The sequence below is a fragment of the Neofelis nebulosa genome, chromosome 9 (genome assembly GCF_028018385.1).
Source record: "Neofelis nebulosa isolate mNeoNeb1 chromosome 9, mNeoNeb1.pri, whole genome shotgun sequence".
Classification (NCBI taxonomy): Eukaryota; Metazoa; Chordata; class Mammalia; order Carnivora; family Felidae; genus Neofelis; species Neofelis nebulosa.
In genome coordinates, this window is record NC_080790.1 from 2137782 (window position 1) to 2159773 (window position 21992).

Here is a 21992-nt window from a genome sequence, read left to right on the forward strand (position 1 = left end):
ACTGAGCTGTTCCGGAGGCGTCTGACGGGAGCCGTCTGGGCCTCATGCCAGGAGCGGGACGTGCGCGGACGAGCGGTGCGGATCAGGTGGGAGCCACGAAGGGCTTCGGAGCTCGACGGGCTGGGGCCGCGCGGGGAGGAGGGGAGGGAGAGCCGGAGAGCGTTAGCGGCATTTCTCGATGGCAATGAGCGCGCCCCGCGGGACCGAAACCTCGGAGACCTGCCTGTGGCGGGAGAGAGCTGAGCTCCCAGGACTGGGCCACGAACGCCATGAGAAACGGGTCTTTCTTCCCAGAGAGGCTGACGGATGAGGCAAGCACGGCACAGAAGGGCTGGCCGCCAGCACGGAGCCGCGGCAGAGCCGGCCGGGCTTCCGGAGGCCCCGACCGCAAAGCGCTCCACCCCCGCCCGCGGACAGCCGGGGCGAGGCCACCACCAACCTGGGGCTTAACCCGACAGCTGCTCACAGCCCGGCTGACGGCCAGCTCCCGTCTACACCCGGGACCTGGGACCCAGTTCTGCCAGGAAGAGGACCTGACACCCGGGGCGCAGGCCTGAGGCCCCGACAGAGAACCAGCGAGGCCGAGCCGCCTCACGACCATGGGGACGGTGCAGGGGACGACGTGCCGTGTCCGTGGCACCTTCCTGTGCAGCGCACAGAACCACAGGGGCCCGGGGACGTAAGTGCAGGCTGCCAGAATCCTGGGGAGGAGGACAGACTGCCCTGCACAGCCTGCTAGAGGACACAGGCACACACGAGACGCTGCCAGCGGAGGCCCAGACGGGGAACGTTCTGGAAAGAGGACGGAGGGGCCTCGTCACGAGGCAGCAGAAACCCAGTGCCGCCGCGGCAGACACAGAAGCGGCATGGCGGGCTGTGCGTGCCGGAGCCCCGGGAGCGCACGGCAGCCCGGTCTGTGTCTTGCTGCCGACTCTGGAAGGGGAGAGAAGGAACCGAGGGAGGGCGGCCACAGTAGCACAAAGGAAGCCCAATCGGTGGCCGTGAGAACTCGGCCCCTCCAGGAGGAGCGGTGGCTAACCTCATGAGTCTTGCCGTCAGGAAAGCGCGGCAAAGGGCTCGGGTGGGCCGCCCCACACTCGCCACGTCCAGAGGAGAACAGGCCAGAGCACGGGGACAGGAGGGGTCCGTTCAGGAGGCTGGAGGGCGCAAGGACAGGGTGCGGGCTCCTGCCACCCCTGCGGGTCCCTGGCAGAGAAGGGACCGTCTCAGGGCGGCCTGTGCACACGGCTTGGTCTGACGGACTGCGGAACCCAGCTCACCTGCCAGCTTGCACCAGACGCAGGGATGGGCTGGCGCTGGTCCCCAGCCCACGTGCCCGTGGCTCCACCAAGCCGGGAGGACAGCCGGGGTGCAGGCCCAAGAGCCTGTGGGGCAGAGACGGACGGGGCGCCGGGCCGAACCCACCCCGGACCCTCCAGTGGCGTCGGCCTTTAGGAACAGCAGTGGCCAGCGGCTGCTGTGAGTTCCCACACTCCCGTGTGGACAAAACGTCAACAGCTGTTACCCCACACCTGTCCCAGTGCCCTGTGACGGGCAGATGACGTCACAGCTCCACGGGCCACAGATGGAGGGGAACGTGGCTCAGGCGCTGACCCGACAGCAGATTACACCCCAGAAGCCACACGCACGCCCAGAGCTGACCCTGGGCAGGGGCCGTCGTGGCCGAGGGTCTGAGGTGACAACCGTGCTCTGCCCAGGAGAGGATCGTGGCCCCTGGGGCGGCAGGCACTGCTCACATACGCCAGGGGTGCATGACGGCCACCACATTGGGACACGTTTTTGCAGCCTGCTCCCCACGAGCACAGGCAAGATCAACGCCCTGCTTCAAAGGGACAGTGTAAGGTGCAGGTGCCAGGACAGCACTCCCGCGACCCTGCTGCGTCTGACGGCGGGGGCAACGGGGCTCGGGAGGTAAAATTAAGGTCAGCTGAGCTTAAGTTAATCAGAAGGCGAACCGGTCCCCTTTTGAAAGTTGGTTTGAAAGTCGCTTTTCTTGAAGAGGACCACCTCTGTTTTCACTTGCAGAAACTTCTAGCGATTTCCAACCAAGGCAGGATGCTCCGTAAGGGCGGTGGAGGCAGAGGCACAATACCGGGTGACAGGGGGACAACGGACCTGCAGCCGTGTGCAGGGACAGCGGGCCTTACATGGAACAGCACTGGGCCGTCACAGGGAACGCACTCTGACCGTGAACACCAAGTGCGCTGGGGTGTGGGGGCGCAGACGTAAGTACATCCCAAATGCACTCCGGGAGGACTCTGGCTCTGACAGCCGGCTGACACGATAACTTTGGCCGGAGACACAGGAGCAAGAAGGGGGCCCCGGCCCAACACTGAGGACGGGGGAGGAGGCAAGGTCGGAGTGGGCTCTGGGTGGCTGCTCTCGGCGGAATGAGGCAAGTCGAAGCTAAGAGTAAGAGACAAAGAATGCAAGGGGCTCAGGGGGAAAAGACCTTTCAGAAAGCAACTTTTTTGCCGCGAAGAAAAGAAGTGTTAAACACAGGTGCAAGTGAAGTCACAGAGAAAGACCCCTACGGAGAACCCGTGGGAACAGACAATCTAAGCAGAGGTTCCTGGAAGCGGGGCGTCCCGGGAGCCTGGCTGGTGACGGAAGAAGTCAGCCCCACACACTAACATCCGCGGCTGGGGCAGGAAGGAAGAAGGAGACAGAGTGTGGGGCACGAGACCGTGGGGCGCTCACGGGTACCCAGCACGCTGCGTGAGCGAGGGAAGCGGTGTAGAGCATACACAGCATGGAGCACCCCTTATTCTGGCTTACGGAGAAACACGGAACGTGAGCTTCTTCCCCAAAGCCGGAATCTGAACACCACTTACTGACAGTGACAGAACGGACCATGGAGACGACGCGTGGCCGGCTGGGCGTCACAGACGTCTGGATGGACACAGACGTCGAAGGTCCCAGAGACGGGAGCGGCAAACAGCAGACCGGGCGGAAGCTGGTCGAGGAGCACGGACACCCAACACGCGTGTGTGCTGTGCGTGGGGAAGGCGTCACTGAAGACGACCGTCCTGCCCTCTCCTCACCCTTTAACGGGCGTCGCACGCAGGCAACGAGGCACAAACCAGCTGCCCTTTGTGAGCAGCACAGTTAACTAACTTAGGAGCACACCGACCTCTGCCCCTCGAGGACCCCCCGCACGTCCCTGCCCAGCCCCGAGGGGTCACAGTGCCGGGACGAGCCGGGATTCTGGGTCCTATTAACCGCGGCAAGCATCCACCTGCAGAAACACAACTTCTCTGTGAGCGCAGCACCCTGACCGATCATCACATCTCGTAAACCGTGCACTGATCCCCGAGCGACGTGAGGCCCAGCTCGCGGATGCGTGGAGCTCCCTGAGAATACTCACGTTTATTGTAGCAGGTGGCCAGCACACCTTTGTCCGCAGGACTGGCACTAATGTGCCAGATCTCACCCACTTGATGGAGGAGGACGTTCTTATTGATAATGTTATTTTCGTCATCAAAATCGATGATGTGGATCTGCAAGTACAATAAAGGAACACATGAGCACCTCCCCTGCCCCTTAACTGAACACAGCAGTCCCAACTAATCAAATGCATCTTTACCCCTGCAATTCACGGCTGTTCTTACCACACTGGGAGCACACACTTCTGGGAGTCCACCTGACTGTGCTTGCTCGAAAGACAAGTCTGAAACGCCTGCAGAGGATCTTTAAGATTGCAAGCTACGTACCACTGCCCCATCATTTCCAGTCCTAAAGAAACAAGACACCTAAAGCTCTGTCCCCAAGTGGCTCAGTTGGCCAGCATCAGGCCCAGAGCTGTCAGGGGTTCCGCAAATGAGCCTCGAACCCTGCACGCGGCTTAGTGGAGGGGACGGGGCACAGGGAGCCACTGCCTGGGCAGAGCTGAGACGCCCACACCGTGCTCACGCCCGAGGGGGCAGCCACGGGGGGGGTGGGGGGGGGCGGGAAGGGGCGAGATGGCGTGACACGTTCGCACACCTTACACGTCCCACAAAGGAGTCCAACAGCTGTAACAATCACACGATATACACACGAGAGTATTACATTTTAGCCACGAAAAGTTAAATCCGCTACCTCCGTGCTTTTCTGGATAAATTTTAGAGGAATAAAAGGATTTCCACATTCACACTTTTTTTTTTTTTTTTCAACATTTATTTATTTTTGGGACAGAGAGAGACAGAGCATGAACAGGGGAGGGGCAGAAAGAGAGGGAGACACAGAATCGGAAACAGGCTCCAGGCTCTGAGCCATCAGCCCAGAGCCTGACGCGGGGCTCGAACCCACGGACCGCGAGATCGTGACCTGGCTGAAGTCGGACGCCCAACCGACTGCGCCACCCAGGCGCCCCTCCACATTCACACTTTTATCAGTACCCGTGTCAATGAGAAAAATAAAACATTTGTTTGAAAAACAAATTTACATGAAGAAGATATTCATGGGTCTTTGTGAAGATTTGCGTCCAGGAGCGCTCACTGTGGCATTATCACGATGAAAAATTGTGAGTCACCTGATGTCTGGCGAAAGGGATCTGTTCACATAAATTGTAGTATCTGACTGTAACATAATACCGTGGAGCCATTCAGCACGCTATAAAGGACTATTTAGTGCCACGGAAAAGGGTCCGTAACATACAGTTAAGGGGAAAGAACGAATCAAGAACTGTGTGCGTGCTACGTGCAGCTTTCGTTTAAAGAGTAAGCCCACCCAAACCAGAAAAGAACCAGAAGGTGAGCAGCGACCCCTGGGTGGGGGATAATGGCAGGTGTTCCTTTCCTTCTTTGCGGTTTGTTTGTGTGTTTAACTCCGTTTGTGTGTGATTAATATGTGTTACTTTGCAATCAGAACAAACATTAAACGCTGTTTTAAGAAATGTTTCCGTGACATCCAAAAGCCTCCACACTCTGTACTTGTTCCAGAGAGCCTCGCTCTGTCCTTCGTGGCTTCCAGTCGCCCTGAGGGACAGCTCCGGACTCAGAATTCAAATCCCACCACCGACACCACAAGCCAGTGGGACCCCGTGCCTCAGTTTCTCACATGCACACAGAGGACAGAGGATCGTGGGAAACCAAAGCCATGCCCAGCTTGGCACAGTGAAGCCAGTGCCGGCTCAACCTGCCCCCCTCTTCTGGGGGGAAGAGGTTAAAAATCAGTCCTGCTGTTTTTATTTTTAAAACTACTTTCAGTAAGTTTCTCCTGCACTCAGCACAGTGCAGGTTTCATGGTGGGCTCAAAATTTACAGATTATATGTGTGTTAGATGTGGGGCCACTATGATGTGTCACTTTTTTTTAATTTTTTTTTTTTAATGTTTATTTTTGAGAGAGAGGGAGACAGACAGAGCATAAGCAGGGGAGGGGCAGAGAGAGAGGGAGACACAGAATCTGAAGCAGGCTCCAGGCTCCTAGCCGTCAGCACAGAGTCGAATGCGGGGCTCGAATCCACAAACCGCGAGATCAGGACCTGAACCAAAGTCAGACGCTTAACGGACTGAGCCACCCGGGCGCCCCAATGTGCCACGTCTTTTAAAAGAGAAGGTTTGGGGCGCCTGGGTGGCGCAGTCGGTTAAGCGTCCGACTTCAGCCAGGTCACGATCTCGCGGTCCGTGAGTTCGAGCCCCGCGTCAGGCTCTGGGCTGGGCTGACGGCCCAGAGCCTGGAGCCCGTTTCCGATTCTGTGTCTCCCTCTCTCTCTGACCCTTCCCCGTTCATGCTATGTCTCTCTCTGTCCCAAAAATAAAAAAATTAAAAAAAAATAAAAATAAAAATAAAAAGTTAAAAGAGAAGGTTTATTGTACTTTCTCCTTTCCACATGTGAGGGAATTTTACCTATAAACATCTTCTCCCTCCGTGGATATGTTACACATTTAAAAAGCTATTGATACTTATTAAACAATTAAGTCATTACTGAGAAAAATCTCGGGCAGCACTTAGTAAAGTTGAACACGTATGTGGCCTACGACCCAATAGCCTCTGGCTCGGTCTGTGCCCCACAGACACCCAGACAAAAGACACCCACCAGAGTGCCCACCGGGGCCTCACTCACGAGAGCCAACAACGGGACACAGCCCAGATGTCCGTGCCCAGAAGGGGGCACGGAAATGGTGGCGGATTCACAAAACGGGCTGTGGGCACCGGAGAAGGTGGCGGTGGCGGTCCCGTGGGTACAGGGTAGGGGTGGGGGTGTGCCCGAGTGGCAAGAAGCATCCGGCTGTAATGCTACACCTTACAGACGAGTCCTCTAAAGTGAGTAGAGGCACAAAATTCTAAAGGGAGAAAAGTTCATCAGTATATCCAATGACTTACTTTTTTCAAGTTTATGTACTGGTTTGAGGGAGAGAAAGCTCCAGTGGGGGAGGGGCAGAGAGAGAGGGAGGGAGACACAGAATCCGAGGCAGGCTCCAGGCTCTGAACCGTAAGCACAGAGCCCGATTCGGGGCTCGAACTCACAAACTCGGAGATCATGACCTCAGATGAAGTCGAGTGCTTAACCGACTGAGCCACCCAGTCGCCCCTGTATCCGATGACTTAAAAATTTTGAGGTAAGAATTCCGTGATGCCAACTGAGTGGTAACGACCCATACCGGCAAGGCTGTGGTAAAATCAATACATGTCGTACATCTGAAGAATTCTTTCAAAAGATGTATTACAAAATGTTAATAGGAACTATACAAATGATTAAATTGAAATGATTTGATTTCTTGAACTCTATCTCAAAGAATAAATGAACAACAAAAATTATGGAGCATCATGTAGCTTTAACATGATAAATGGGGCGCCTGGGGGGCCCAGTCGGTTGAGCGTCCGACTTCGGCTCCGGTCATGATCTCACAGCTCACGAGTTCGAGCCCCGCATCGGGCTCGGTGCTCACAGCTCGGAGCCTGGAGCCTGCTTCGGGTTCTGTGTCTCCCTCTCTCTCCGCCCCCCTCCCCCAACCTCGAGTTCTGTCTCTCTCTCTCTCAAAAATAAACATTTAAAAAAAATTTTTTTTAGTCATGATAAAGAGCAATTATAAATACCAAAAATGTTATGAAAGCATTAAATGTTACAAGCAGAAGAGAAGATGGCATGCAATGATATAAAAGTCACATGTGAACACAGACGAAAATGCAATATACAAAATCAGGAATGATTTTTGTGTTGTTAGGGTGAACGGCAATTCTTTTTCTCCATTAACACTGAAACATGAAGAAACACGTGCACCTGCACTGTTTCCTGTTCTCTCATCAATCCCTCTGCCGTGCACTAAAGCGCCAGGAGCCCCTTGCAGTGACACCACCAGAGCTCTGGCTTCAGAATTCCCGTTTGCTGGCTCAGCTGATCCCTCCCCCCGCAAGAAAGCCCACGCATCCGCCCCACGCCGGCTCCCGGCGCCCTGAGTGCTGGCCTTCTCCCCTTCTGCCCAGCACTTGTGGCCGCCCGGCTCTCCTGCCCAGGCCACCTCACCCGCTGCTACAGGTCCTTCTCATCTGGGGAAGGGTCTTCCCTCCCGACAGCTCTCCGGAATGCTCTTTTCTCCCGGTGCGGACACGAGGCACATGCTGTCCACGGGCTCCAACGCTTGAGCAAAGTTGGCTCCAGGCTCCTTTCTGCACTTCCGGGCACACGGACGCAGCAGGGAGGAGGCACGAGCCCGTCTCTCCCGCTCTGACACGCCGTAATACTACAGCCCTTAACCTTCATCTTCAAGCTCGATGGTCCTAAGACCCTTCCACGTATCCTCATTTATGGTGGGTTCACAGGCAGGCCCAAAGGATACATCTTCACGGAATGTTTTAATCTGGGTATGTTCAGAAAGGACACTTGAGACATCACCCCCGTAAACAAGTAAAGTAGTAATGGCTAGTACGTACAATGCACCCGGCACTGTGCTCTTTCTACAGGATCCTTAAAAGAGCCGTATGTGATTATTAGCCACCATCTACAGGCGAAGGAACCCAGGTGTTGAAGTAGTGTGTCACATCCAGTTAGAAACAGGATTCCAGACCATGGCTCTGAACCCCCATTGTATCCAGGGTGCTTGGAGCGCCGCGCCCTCCCCAGGGCTCTGCACCGCAGCAGGTGAGCAAGGACGAGCCCCTGACGTCAGAGAAGGAGACTGACTATACCTTAAACGGTTTATTCTCAGGGCACCACCCTCTAGCCAGCTTTCACTACTGGACTTAGAAAGAAACATTCTGTCAAATAGACATACGCAGTTACGGGCCAGTTACGAAAAATTACGGTGAAGAAAACACTATAATTAGTGAGTGCAAAAGATTATTGGAGCACAAAAGAAAGACCGATTAATAATTGGATACGAAGGTCAGGCAGACACGTGGCTGTCTGGGGAGTAAAATGCTACTTTAAAATCTCCATGAGTGTTCAAAACGTTTTAATGGCTAATAATGAAGATCACACTCATATATTTTGAATTACCACTGTTAAATTTTTTAAAGTTGGATTCACTAGTAGGGCTAAGGGCACAGATGACTCTCTACAAAAAGTTAGGCATGAGAGTTATAAAATTTATTAGAAAGCCCATAAAGATGATGCTAATCCTCCATCACTTTCCTAGAAGATCACGGTGTCCGTCTAAGCATGTGACTCCAAGCCAGGGCACTGTCTCTCCATCTCTCCTCTCTGATTGAACTGAAGGTAAACAAACTCTTACAAATTTAAAAAAAAAAGAAGAAGAAGAAGAAGAAGAATTAAAAATATGGATAAAATCAGAACTAGAAAATGGAAAGCTCCCCTTAGGGAAAGTTGAGGATCCAACGGCTTCCCCGGAGCACGTCTCCCTGCCCCTGGCCGCAGCCCTCCCCAGGGGTGAGCTGAACCACCGTGATAAAAGACTCAGCTCGCCCGCCCCCGGGGGACTTCACGCCACGGCCTCACCGGGACGGGTCCCGGCCACGCTGTCGTCAACAGGCTGCTTGGAACGCCGCAGGGGCCAGGACCTGGATTCGGGTCTCACACCACCAGTTTTCCTCGCTCTGGGCTCGAGAAGCCCTGCAAACTCCGCTTCCTCTGCCGCAGTCCGTCTGTCTTCAGGGTGAAGTACTGAATGCAAAGGGGTCCGACCAGGAGGCCCGTGTTCCAGTTGTGACTCGGCCACTTCTGGCCGTTTTACTCTGGGCAAGCCACTGACTTGTTCTGGGTTCTTGCTGCAGCGTAAGTGTATTCAGGAAGCTGGATTGCTAAGAATTCTTTGTTCGAACTGAACCATTTGTGGATCCCTTAGCTAAGACTTTAAATGATTAAGTGGAAGTTGTTATCACACATGCTCCTGTGCCCATATGGCTGCCAGTTCCCTGTCTGTGCTGACTCCCCTTCCTGAAGCAAAGAAGCCCCAGCACGTGAAGATCCTCTGTCCGTGAAGCCCAAAGTATGCCTGGCAGCCCAGGAGGGGGAAAAAACAGACCCCACATTCCACACCTCTTGGTGCCCAGGGAGGGCGTTTCTCGTACAAGCCGTGTCTCAGTCCATTCGGGCCGCTAGAACACAGAGCACAGACTGGGTGGCTTACAAACGAGGAATGTACTTTTCACGGCTCTAGGGGCTGAAAGCCTGAGACCAGGGCACCAGCAAGGTCAGGTCCGCTGAGACCCTCTTCCTGGATCATTGAGGCCATCCTCTTGCCGTGTCTTCACGTGGCGGGCAGGGTAAGGAAGCGCTGTGGGCCAACCCCGTTCATGATGACTCCACTGTGATAACCTGAGCACCTTCCAGAGGCCCCACCTCCTCACGCCTGGACCGTGCAGGTTAGGGTACAGCCTACAAACCTGGGGGGAGACACACACTCAGCCCACAGCAACTGGACAAGGTGGACGTCCTTCGCAGCATCTGCTGCAGGGGTGGGGAAACAGCTAGAACCTAACAGCTCACAGGAATACTACCAGCTAGCTGTCTCTTTATTAGCACACTTTTACATATAAATTCAAAACTAAAAAGCCATCAAGTAGGGGCACCTGGGTGGCTCAGTCGGTTGAGCGTCCGACTTCAGCTCAGGTCATGCTCTCACAGTTCGTGAGTTCGAGCCCCGCGTCGGGCTCTGTGCTGACAGCTCAGAGCCTGGAGCCTGCTTCGGATTCTGTGCCTCCCTCTCTCTCCGCCCACCCCTGCTTGTATTCTGTCTCTCTCTGTCTTTCAAAAATCAATAAACGTTAAAAAAAATTTTTTTTAATAAAAAATAAAAATACATAAAGTAGAACTCTATCTTTTAAAAAGAAATTCCGGGGGCGCCTGGGTGGCTCAGTCAGTTGAGTGTCTGACTCTTGGTTTCAATCCAGGTCACGATCTCACAGTTTGTGGGATTGAGCCCCATGTTGGGCTGTGTGCTCACAGTGCAGAACCTGCTTGGGATTCCCTCTCTCTCTCTCTCTCTCTCTCTCTCTGCCCCGCCTCCGCTCATGTGCACTCGCTTGCCCTCTCTCTCTCTCTGAAAAATAAATGAATAAACCTTGAAAATAAATAAATAAATAGATAGATAGATAGATAGATAGATAAATAAATAAATAAATAGAACAGAAAATCTGAGGTGTAATCAGTACTGGGAAGAGGGGGTGGGGAGAGGAGGGTGGAAGAAAAGGGGAGGGGGAGGTATTCAGGTTTCAGTTAGTCTGGGGTGGGGCTGAGAGTCTCAATTTCTAACCAATGCCCAGGCCATTCTGAGGGTAGCCAAAGACAGAGCCTGCAGCCAGATAGGGCTCACAAACAAAGCTATCCTTAATCAAAATACAAATACAGAACAATGGGGTTTACAAATTAAAAACGAAAGTTAAAACGGAAAAGGTCTATCCAGGGAAAGCAGCCACTGAGTGGTCCACCACCACCTCCCCCCCCCCACCCCCACCCTCCCCTTCAGGGATCAGCCTTTCCACTGACCATGCTGAGCGAGGACAGGTCTGGGTCCTCTGTCACCCTGGCGCTCGTCCCCCAGCCACGTAAGAAATGGGAAGCTAGCAACATGCAAAGAAAGTCTTTGGGCAAAGCACAGCACAAAACAAACCCCTTGGGTCTGAAACCCCTTGTTGGGAGTCTGCCTAGACTTCCTCACTGGACAGCACAGGGCACACGGCCTCCGAGAGAAGGAACACCCCCCTGCCCCCTGAAGGAGAGCCCCAGACCTGCCCATCCTGCTCCCAGCACCCAGCCCCGTGCAAAGCTAAGGGCAGAAAGCAAAGCAGCTCACCTGACAAAGAAGGCCAGCAACTGTGACAGCTCCCAAGGTTTTCAGAAAATGGCACAGCTGAATTAAGTAGGACTGACTCGAGACTGGCACTTTCTAGGGAACTAATGACCCCCCCCCCCAGGAGCTGATGGCCGGAGGGGAAGCCAGGGGCCATTAACCCTCACCAGCCAGTAAGCAGGAGTGGGGAGCAGCACCACAGGCCAGGGGCCCCCAGCCCGGGCGTGGGCGGAGCGGCCTGACCTGAGGACACTCACAGCCCCGGCCTGCGGCCTGAGCTGCAGTGTGGGTGTCTGCAGGGAGGGTACAGGGAGCCCCGAGGGCGCGCACCCCTACTGGCCCCAGGGGACAGCGGAGGCGCTGGCAGAAGCGCCGGGGAGGGAGGACCGACCGCAGCTGTGCCTCGGCCACAGTCCGGCTCGGCCTCCGGGAGAGACCACACAACTGCCCAGGGCCAGGCCAGGTCTGTTCAGGCACGGGGTCAACGACACCTGTCCCCCGCGGTGGCAAGTGTGGGAGTCGCCCTGACCCGGCCTGCGCAGCTCCCCCACGTCCCCGCGCTGGAAGCGTGTACCCTTCAGACGCTGGGTCCACGGGGAGCTCCTGGGGGAGGGGAAAGAACCCACCTGAGCGCGCCCCGTGCCAGCGCTTGGCCGGTGCCACGCAACACCCCACAGAAGGCTGCCGCGAACTGCACTGATCGTGCGGTTCAATGCGGAGCCACCAGGTGGGGAATCCCCATCCTCACTCTCCGGGAAGCACCCGGAGCTCGGGTCACCCTCCATCAGGAAATAAGCCTGGGGACGGGCTGCCGGAGGCTGGGGTGTATAGGGGCAACTGCTCATCCCTTCCGACGCGCTGGAAAACCGTGCCCGCCGGGGACGTGGGGGACGCCGGAGCCACCGAGCTCCCAGACGGCTGTGCGCGTCCTGGGATCCACCCCCCCCCCCGCCCCCCAGCTGGTCGCGGCCCCATGGAATACATCCCACGTGGAGGAAGCATGTGGCGTGTGCAAGGAACCGTGCACGTCACACACAAGAGAAACACACGCGGCGCAGAAGAGGAACAGGCGTGCCACGCGTGGGAGGAAGCCCGGTGCGCGTGCGGCGGCAGGTCCAGGCCGGGGAAGGAGCCTGCGCCCAGGGCCAGTGACACAGCACAGCACACCGTCGGGCCGCCAGCCTTGGCTCAGGCGCCTTCCCGTGGGGGAGGCTGCAGTGCCACAGGGAAGGGACCCCGCGTCCTGCTCTCTCCCAGGACCACGTGCCGTGGGCCCGGTTCCCCATCCCAGTGGAAGCTCAGCTGCAAGCACAGGTCTATTAGCTCACTTGTGCATCTGACACACAACATGGTGGGGGGGGGGGGGGGTCTCATTAACATACAGAGTTAGCATTTGTTGAAGGAAGGAGTGCAGATGGACGCCTTCCCCAGAAACAGAAAGGGAAGCACCAGCCTGTCACCCCAATCTTTTGGAGTCACACACCAAATGCCACTGCGTGTGAAGCCTGGGAACAGGGCGTCATCGGACTCCTCATTCAGCCTTCCGTTCAGCCGTGGCTACCAGACGAACTGAAGCCAGAGGCTGCAGCCTTCCCTAGCAGCTTGGCTAGGAAGTCCTGAAAGGAGGGGGACAGCAGGTGACACATGGTTCTGCAAGACAGCACCCAAGGAGCCGTCGTAAACCAGCAATTCGGAAAAGGGTTCCAAAGAACTACAGCCTCGATGCCATAAAATATAAGTTAAATATACAATTTTTCTGTGCCTACCACTGGAGAGCTAGGTCTCTCTAGGACTGATTATTAAGAACCAAAGTCATTCAGTACAAAAAGGTTTCTTTCCCTAGGTCCAAGGACTGATGCCTGTATTCCAGAAACCAGGACTGTGTGTGCAAGAAACTACCCTGATACCACAGGACACGCAAAGCTACAAACGACGTTTGTCCCAGGATGCCAGTCTCACCCACCAACCCCAGGGACTCACAACTCACTGGACAGTGCTCCCCAAGAGGTGGTCCCAGAGCCTGCCAGAGATGCGTGTGCTGGGGCCCAACCCCAACGTGCCTTGGCTCCAAAAAAGGATTTAAGATTCAAGTACTTCATGTCACTTGGGGCTGATCCCTTCTTGGTGTCATAACCAAATGGCATATAATTTTGGCTGAGAAAACCAGGTATAGGGGCGCCTGGGTGGCGCAGTCGGTTAAGCATCCGACTTCAGCCAGGTCATGATCTCGCGGTCCGTGAGTTCGAGCCCTGCGTCAGGCTCTGGGCTGATGGCTCGGAGCCTGGAGCCTGTTTCCAATTCTGTGTCTCCCTCTCTCTCTGCCCCTCCCCCGTTCATGCTATGTCTCTCTCTGTCCCAAAAATATATAAAAAATGTTGAAAAAAAAAAATTAAAAAAAAAAAAAAACCAGGTATAATGTAACCTATTCCCGTAACTTATGAATGCCTTCATTGCCTCACTGGTTTTTAATTCATTTAGCTTTTATTGGAAGCATCCCTCATTAGATAATAATAAAGTGTCCCCTATTCTCATAAAGTTAAAAAGCTGATAACTCCACCAAAAAGGTTAATGGGACAGCCTCGGAATAGAGCGGAACTAAAAAGCAAGTAGGTGAGAAAAGATGCTTGGTGGCCTGGAGACAGAGCCAGCTGGAATTCTCTAACACCTGTCCTGTGACAAATTCCGCACAGTCGACCAGCAGACAGAAGCCGCGAGTCTGCCTTCAGACTCCCACCTGGGTCTGTCCCTCCATCACCACAGCCCCAGACGGCAGTGTCATTACGCGGGTTCCTCTTTCCCTGCAACATGGCCACTGGAAACTATTTTTGTAAATAAATCACTCGCATCTGACACTTTCCAAAAGTAACACATACACACACATTCAGAAAAATGAAAATCAGAAAGACAATTTACCTCACAAATGCTCAGATCACCCAAAGGTAACCGTGGCTCCAATTTTGAGGCCTTTTGACTAGTTTCCCCCTGGTCTTTTTCTATGTAGAGATTCAGTTTTGTATTTTATCCACTACTTGTGTAATTGAGGTGTAATTGACATAACATTACATTAGGTTCAGGTATTCATAGAAGGATTCAGTATTTGTATCTATCGAAAAATCATCTACTTTCTTACCACCACAGTGATCACACAATATGTACGATTTTAACATTTCACTGAACCATCTAACGAGTCTTAAATTATGACGCTCACGAGGAGTTTATGACTTCATGAGCGCAGCGCGTGACCTCTGCTCCACTGCGAGGAACCAGGCTCAGCGGGGTGGAATCATGTGAATCTGCCCCCATCCACCCTCACACTGGCACATTTTGATTGCGCCTGTTTCACAATTATGTGCACCGCTGCAGTAACAGTCCTTGTATGTAAAGCTTTTTCCATGTTTTGGAAAATATAAAAACATATTACAAAACATAAAAATATAGAAATAATATAAACACTTATTTGTCAAGCTCTAGGTACATGCCACCAAATCAGCTGCCTGATTTCAATGACTGAAAATGATTTTAAATGACTACGCCAATTCAAAATCCCTCATCGAGGCGCCTGGGTGGCTCAGTCTGTTAAGCATCCGACTTCGGCTCAGGTCACGATCTCACAGTTTGTGGGTTCGAGCCCCGTGTCGGGCTCTGTGCTGACAGCTCGGAGCCTGGAGTCTGCTTCCGATCCTGCGTCTCCCCCTCTCTGCCCCTCCCCTGCTCGCACCCTGTTTCTCCCTCTCTTTCTCTCTCAAAAGTAAGTAAAAATTTAAAAATAAATAAATAAGAAAATCCCTCATCGATAATATGACAGCAGCTATGTCACTACCACCTGCCCAGCACCAAATACCCTCCCGCAGCTGTGTTACAGCCACCTCCCCTTGTGTGACAGTGGTAACTGGGTGGAGACCCGGCACCGTGTGACACGGCCTTTTGCGCATTTCCCAAGGATCCAGGACAGTGCACATCTTCACAATGTCCTCAGCACCTGTGAGGTACAGAAAGTAGACGGCTTGATCCCCATTTTGGTGATGAGGATATTGAAGCCCGGCAAGGTTAATCCGTTCGGTCAGGGTCGCAGGTGGACCGAACACTGATCTGTGAGGATCCAACACTCCTTCTACGACAGTGGCCACAACAGCGGGGGCCACATCTTGCATCTCGTGTCCACCTGCAGTACGTGGCAGTGAGAGCCCGGAGCTTGAGGTTGAAATGGGACCGTGGCCTCATCCAGGCTCAGCCAGAACGAATGCTGCGAGCACGCAGCGGGGCCGTCCAGGGGCCCGCGTGGAAGCAGGGATGCCAACCACGTGCCCTGGCCTGCTTCTCGACCCCTCACCCGGTGAACCCTGCATCACCACAGACTAAACCACAGCGGTACCACCACGGGAGTTTAAGTCATTGAGCTCAATTATTTCATTCGGTTGGGTATTTAAATCCCAATGCAAGTTTTATTTTGTTTGTGTGGCATTAATTTTCTCAAATGGTGCTTGAAAAATCAAGAGCAAAATGGTTATAAAACTAAGAATAGGCTTAGTAATTAACATGTATACATTTGTCAAAAATAGTTACCTGATTATCATATTTAAGAGACTGCGTCCCAACCAAAAACCGAATGGCATCTGTTTCTGCAGTCTGAGGTGTCAGAGCACGTGCCTGCAGGGGGGAAGGAAAATGCACACACATTTATGAAGTTAGATGTAACGGTTAGAGATTAGAAAGCCAGTTACCTCCTGTACCGCCGCTGGAGTATCCATTCATGCGAAGTGTCTGCAAGGCAACTTAGAAATATGTACGGACAGCCTTCAACTTGTGCCTGCTTTGTGACACAACAATTCCACCTCAGATGTGTATATGGAAACAACTGTAGACGGGCACAAAAAAATAAGCAGTAAAGATGTAAGCGATGTTTTTAATAAAAGCGCAATTTTCAACCGAAATAGATTGGTCGAACAAATCATCCTTTGACAACACAGCAGAAAACGGCCCCCAGCAATGGCAGAGCAGGTGGTTCAAACCACGTCTCCTGCAGAGGAAAACTGTACAAACTAAACGAAATACTCTGAATTTGTTTCAAGGCCTCCGGAAGCCAGCACAGCGATGAGTGAGTGCCAAGGTCTCGGAAACGAGGGAAGGTCAGAGAGGAAAGCCTGACCTCCAGCCCCCTTTCAGCTAGAGGCACCTGTCACTTTGGAAAGTGTGGTGACCGGCCGATGTGGAGGAGAGTTTGTGACAGGCTCGTGGGGCTGAGGGTGCACACACTGAGTACACAGGGAAGAGGTCGGCGACACACTAAAGTTCTGGGTTGGGATCCCTTGGGGATCAGGCCAGGCGTGAAGGTGGACTAGAATGAGGTCAACCCGGACACACTACAATCTGGGTCATCTTAGTCCTCGACTGGATTTTAAGTGATCTGAGCAGGCTGGTGCTCCTGGGCTGGCCAGATACCTGCCAGAAGTAACAGTAAATCCTCTGGAGGAAGACAGACATCCAAAGTTTCTACAGTTTTTCTCACAATGTCAAACACTGAATCAAAAATAACTAGTCATACAATGAGTCAAAATCATATGATCAAAAGCCAAACAACAAACAACAGAAAGGGGCCTGTCGAGCATTCAGATGATCAGGTTCTCTGGGAAACAAGCTCTAAAGCGTCAAGTTTTATGCACAGATTTTGTGGGAGCATTCTCGGGAATGACGCCATGGAAGGGTGAAGGAAGCAGGACTGTGCAGAGGCAAAGAGGAACCTCAGTGCCACAGGGAGACTGGAGCTGGGACAGTCCCTCAGAGTGGAGCCAACATGGCCAGGCCTTTGTGCCGCCCAGCCCCCACCCCCATCCAGCAGGCTGTCCCTGGAGAAGGGTGGGACTTCGGTGGGACTTAGGGCAAAGTGACTCTGTTCCACTGAGGGCGAACTCTAAGAGCAGGACCCACTGATTGCTCTCAGCCACCAACAATCCCAGAATCTGCTGGATTTTCTGACAAAGAAATCTGGGCAGTGCACCACAGCAGGGATCACAACACCTATGGTTAATATGCTCAATAATTAAAATTAAGAACTCCAGGTGAAGAATCTGAGGCCTAGAGAGGAAAAGACTGTGTACAACTGGTAAATATTAGTGTTGTGACTAGTACTGCAGGCTTACGAACTCAAACCCAGATCTCTTTCAGCACAACCACTAACTGTGCCTACATCAACTCCCTGTTTCCCTGTAGCTCATGCTCGGATGCCGGTGGGAGGCAGAATAGTGGCCCCCAAAAACGTCCGCATCCCAATCCCCAGAACCTGTGCAGAGAGACTTTGCGGGTGCGATTAGGTTAAGGATCTTGAGATGGAGATTATCCTGAGTCACCTAGTCACATGGGTCCTTACGAGCAGAAAGCCCTCCCTGGATGTCGTCAGACGGATGCGTCACAGAAGAGAGAACCAGAGAGGTGGCGGCACGAGGGGCGCAGAAAGCCTGCAAGGGCTGCAGACGGCTGGGAGCACGTGGGCAGCAGCCGCTGCAGGCCCGGAGGATGGAAGGAGCCCACGGAGCAGGGAGCACAGGAGCCTCCAGAAGCTGGAAGAAGCAAGGTCACAGATTCCCCCGAGCCTCCAGGAAGCAGTGCAGCCATACCAAGGCCTTGATTTTAGCCCAGTGAGGCCCCTGTTGGGACCCCTGAGCCATAAGGCAGTAAGAGCTGTTCCTCTGAACCATCGAGCTGGTGCTGACTCGTTATGGCAGCAACAGGAAACTGATTCACTACGTGGGCCACACACGGTTCACTACATGGGCCACTGTCCACACGCGGCTAGAAACAGACGTGACGCCCCACTCCCTCCTCTGTCACATCTAATCTCTGAATTTCTTGATTCATTCTTCTTAAAACGAGGTAAGAGAAACGGAAACCATTGTCCTGACCACCCAGTCTGTCTGGTTTTGATTTGGTCTCTGAGTATCGGTCACCAAAAGGCTTGGTGACAATTTCACGTCATGCTCCGTAGCACCTCTGTCCCCACCCCTCCTCACAAAGGCTTCCTGGCACAAAAATATCAACTACCAAAACACATTCCAGTAACACCAAGAAAATACATGTGCAAAGCAGCATTCACATTATTAGACATCCGGAAGGAAAAGTCTATTCTGGCCAATATGCCTACGACTTCTTCAGCAAAACCGGACTGGACAATTTTTAGAGTCTTACACAGATCTCTGTGCAAAACTGATGAACTCTTTGTGAATCTATATACCTTCTGCCAAAAATGTACATACAAGTAAATTCTGCACATAACATCAGCAAATTCAGAACCTCCAAATCCTAGCTACTTTAAACACCATGCAGAGGAAAAGGATTCTCGTGAGGAAGCATCCACGCCATCACAGAGAGACAAAACCTCACCTTCTCCGAAGGCAGAACCCTGACTCAACAGAGGGGACGCAGACCTGGGTCCAGCTTCAGACAAGAACGCTACATCTCAAACGGAGGTACACGTCATCACCCCAGAGAGAAAAAGCCTGAAGATCCCCCAAAACAGGACCCAGAAGCGGACCCAGCTGAAAGGAAATGATTATTTTCCATAAGACACTCGTCTATGCTTCGAGTTGGTAATCACGAGTTGACTACATGACATTTGTGAGTGGCAGCTGCCGTGGAAGGTCCCACAGAGGGCAGGACATCGGCCCTGCCCTCAGGGCACAGACTTGCAGGGCGAGACGAGATCGGACAGAGCAGGTGGAAAACGACCATGTGACACGTGACACAGCCACAGGCACACACGGCACGGGAGCAAAGTAACACTCGCCAGACCGCACCCACGCACTCAACTTCAGGTGGAAGGCAGGATCAAATGCCACCACCTTAGAGGAGAAGAAAGCCAGAAGGAAGGAAGCTGTCTCAGGCTGCTGGCCTGGAAAACAGGGCAGTCCGCGGCCACGGAAGCTGCTGGGTGCCCGTGGTGAGCCAGCACGCGGTCGGCTTCGTGCCCAACCAGTTCGGGCCCCAGACCCGCACACCTGCGCAGAGACCACGGGAAACAGGCAAAAAAGTAAAGTCCACGAGATCATCTGTTTTGCCACAGTTTTGGGAAAGCACTACAAATCTGACACTTACGCATTCTGTCACCCACAATAAGATGCTGCTTTTTTAAAAAACTGAAGAGGGGCGCCTGGGTGGCTCAGTCGGTTGAGCGCCGACTTCGGCTCAGGTCATGTTCTCGCGGTCTGTGAGTTCGAGCCCTGCGTCGGGCTCTGTGCTGACAGCTCAGAGCCTGGAGCCTGTTTCAGATTCTGTGTCTCCCTCTCTCTGACCCTCCCCCGTTCATGCTCTGTCTCTCTCTGTCTCAAAAATAAAATAAACGTGAAAAAAAATAAATAAATAAATTTTTAAAAAAATAATAAATAAATAAATAAATAAATAAATAAATAAATAAATAAAAACTGAAGGGCCGAATTATTCTTGTTAAAAAAAAAAAAAGTCTGAACTGAATCTTTAAAAATTATGGCAAAATCTCAAAAACAGTTCATCTAAGATCCTTCCGTTACATTACTGGGTAAAATTATGATCATAATTTAGCTCCAGCCATTCAGGTGACAGATGTGTACGTGTCCGTAACTCTGGTCCTTTGACGAAGTGAGTGATGAAATGACCTTCCGAGGCTAGTCGTTAATGATGGCTCTGAGGTGCTCCAATGACCTTGTTATGAGAAGATCAGATTTTAGGGTATAAAAGGTCACAACCCATCTGCACATATCGTAGCCTGATTCACCTTCATAATTCAATGAAGTAGACCCAAAGTCAAGATGGATAATGTAACTCCTACTCGGGAGATAAAGACGCTGAGGACCGGCGAGGTTACGGGACTTAGTCATGGTCACAAAGCTCCTAGAGGAAGCACGACACGCACTCCCACGCTTGACTCCGCTTCTCTCTGTTACGGGGATGCAGGGACCCGGCCACACAGGTAAGAGATTTATCTATGGGACTGAAGTTGGAGCCTGGGTCACCCTGTTCTCAAAAGCAAGGCCACAGCCCTTTCCTCACGCGGCCTTCTCTCCGTCTGCCTGACCACTGAGGGAGCCAACCCCGGACGAGGCAACCAGAGACGCCGAGAAGGGCTGGGGAAGGGGTGTCGGAAGCGTCAGGAAAGCCCCTCTGCGGTACAGGAACCACAAACCTCACGACCTTCCAGGACTCCCTGAGTACATAAACGCCCCCTGGGAAACTCAGAACTGTTTTCCTTTTCTCACTAGTCTGAGCAAGCAAACGCTCACTCTGGGTAAACCCCCCGCCAAGAAGAGCCACCCCCAGGTAAGCGCAGGGCCACCCCTAAAGGCCAGCGGGCGGAGCAGGACTTTGCTCTAAGAGGGGGGACCCAGGGCGGGTTTACCCCTCTACCCTGAGCAGTCTCCCCGCCCCAGAAAAGGCCTCTTTCCCAAGAGTGGCCCCCAGGTCAGTGGGGTGACAGACCAGGAAGCTAGAGGTGACCAGACACGTGTCTCCACGGCAGATGGCCTTCCACACATAAAAGCAAGCAAGGCCCCAACGTCTCGCTCAGTGCTGAACACCCACTTCTGTCTCCTGCGCCCGGATCGCCCCGGCGGGCCCCCGGGCCACGAGAAGCAGCGCGCCTCAAGAGCTACCAGATAACTGTGGCCACGACACCGCCCCTGGGGACCACGGGGCCGCAGCGCACAGTCACACGCACGCTCACTCACACGCTCGCCCCCGTACGGGCGAAGGCCCGCCTCTCAGCTCCGCCAGGGGCTGCCGCCCGCCCCGCGCCCACCCTGCTTTGCCCTGCCGGCTCCGCTCCAGGCCCCGGTGCAGCCCGGCCCCCTCCTTCAGCAAACTCGACTCACGCTTGAGGTAACACGGAAACCATCGGCCGGCCTCCTGGAGACGCCGCCCCTGCCCGCCTGCCTGCCAGGGAGAAGGGGCGCCCCCTGCCTGCCTCACCACAGGAGGGGCACCCCGCCCTCCCGCAGCACACGACATTGGTCAGCCCTCTTTCTTCTCTTCCCTCTCCTCTTCTCTGGCTTCTTCCCCTTAACTGGGAAAATCAAGTCACACGTCCCCGTGTCCTTTGCAAATATCTTGCCTAGGGGCGCCTGGGTGGCTCAGTCGGTTGAGCGCCGACTTCGGCTCAGGTCACGATCTCGCGGTCCCTGAGTTCGAGCCCCGCATCAGGCTCTGTGCTGACAGCTCAGAGCCCGGAGCCTGTTTCAGATTCTGTGTCTCCCTCTCTCTGACCCTCCCCCATTCATGCTCTGTCTCTCTCTGTCTCAAAAATAAATAAACGTTAAAAAAAAAAATTTTTTTTAAAGAAAATACCTTGCCTTGACCCATCTACCTTCGTTCTTGCATTCACGGCAAGTTTAATGGTGGTGTAGACAGGATAGGCCTTCCTCGGCTCTGACCCTTCCTCCCTCCCGATAACCCGGCCTCACCACAGCCACCCCCCAGCACTGCCCTCCTAGGGCCCCCCGCGACACGGCCACCAGACGCTCCGACGCAGGACCCCTCGGTCCCCTGGCCCCCCAGGACCCAGGAGGTCACTGCCCCGCCCTGTCTTCTCCCCATCCTCCCTTCTCACGCTGGGGCTCTGTGCCCACGGTTCCGTGCACACTCTTCCCGGCCCCGCGGCTTTCCCTTTCCCACGAGCATCGTCGCTGTAACCGGCCGGTGATCTCGCCTCACTGAGCAGGTGCACAGGGGCACATCTGGCCTGAGGCCAGTCCCCAGCAGCTCCTGATGCCCTCTGCCTGGCAGGCCTACCAGCCCGGACCTCCCTAGTCCGCACCCGCCCTCCCTGCTCAACATTCACA

General features: G+C 53.8%; 1 protein-coding gene across 3 annotated transcripts in view; it reads right to left on the reverse strand.

The window, feature by feature from the left end:
* The window catches only part of EIPR1 (EARP complex and GARP complex interacting protein 1), a 121101-nt gene that overhangs the window by 91083 nt on the left and 8026 nt on the right, over window positions 1-21992 (reverse strand). Inside the window, exons 2-3 of one of the 3 annotated variants that reach the window (XM_058682411.1) lie at window positions 15757-15840; window positions 3389-3521 (exon numbers count right to left, since the gene is read on the reverse strand). The exons of 1 other annotated variant lie outside the window; for it this stretch is intronic. In XM_058682411.1, coding sequence (XP_058538394.1) covers window positions 3389-3521; window positions 15757-15840 — 217 coding nt within the window. The remainder of the gene's footprint in view (window positions 1-3388; window positions 3522-15756; window positions 15841-21992) is intronic. One more of the 3 variants, XM_058682412.1, reaches the window with a different exon arrangement.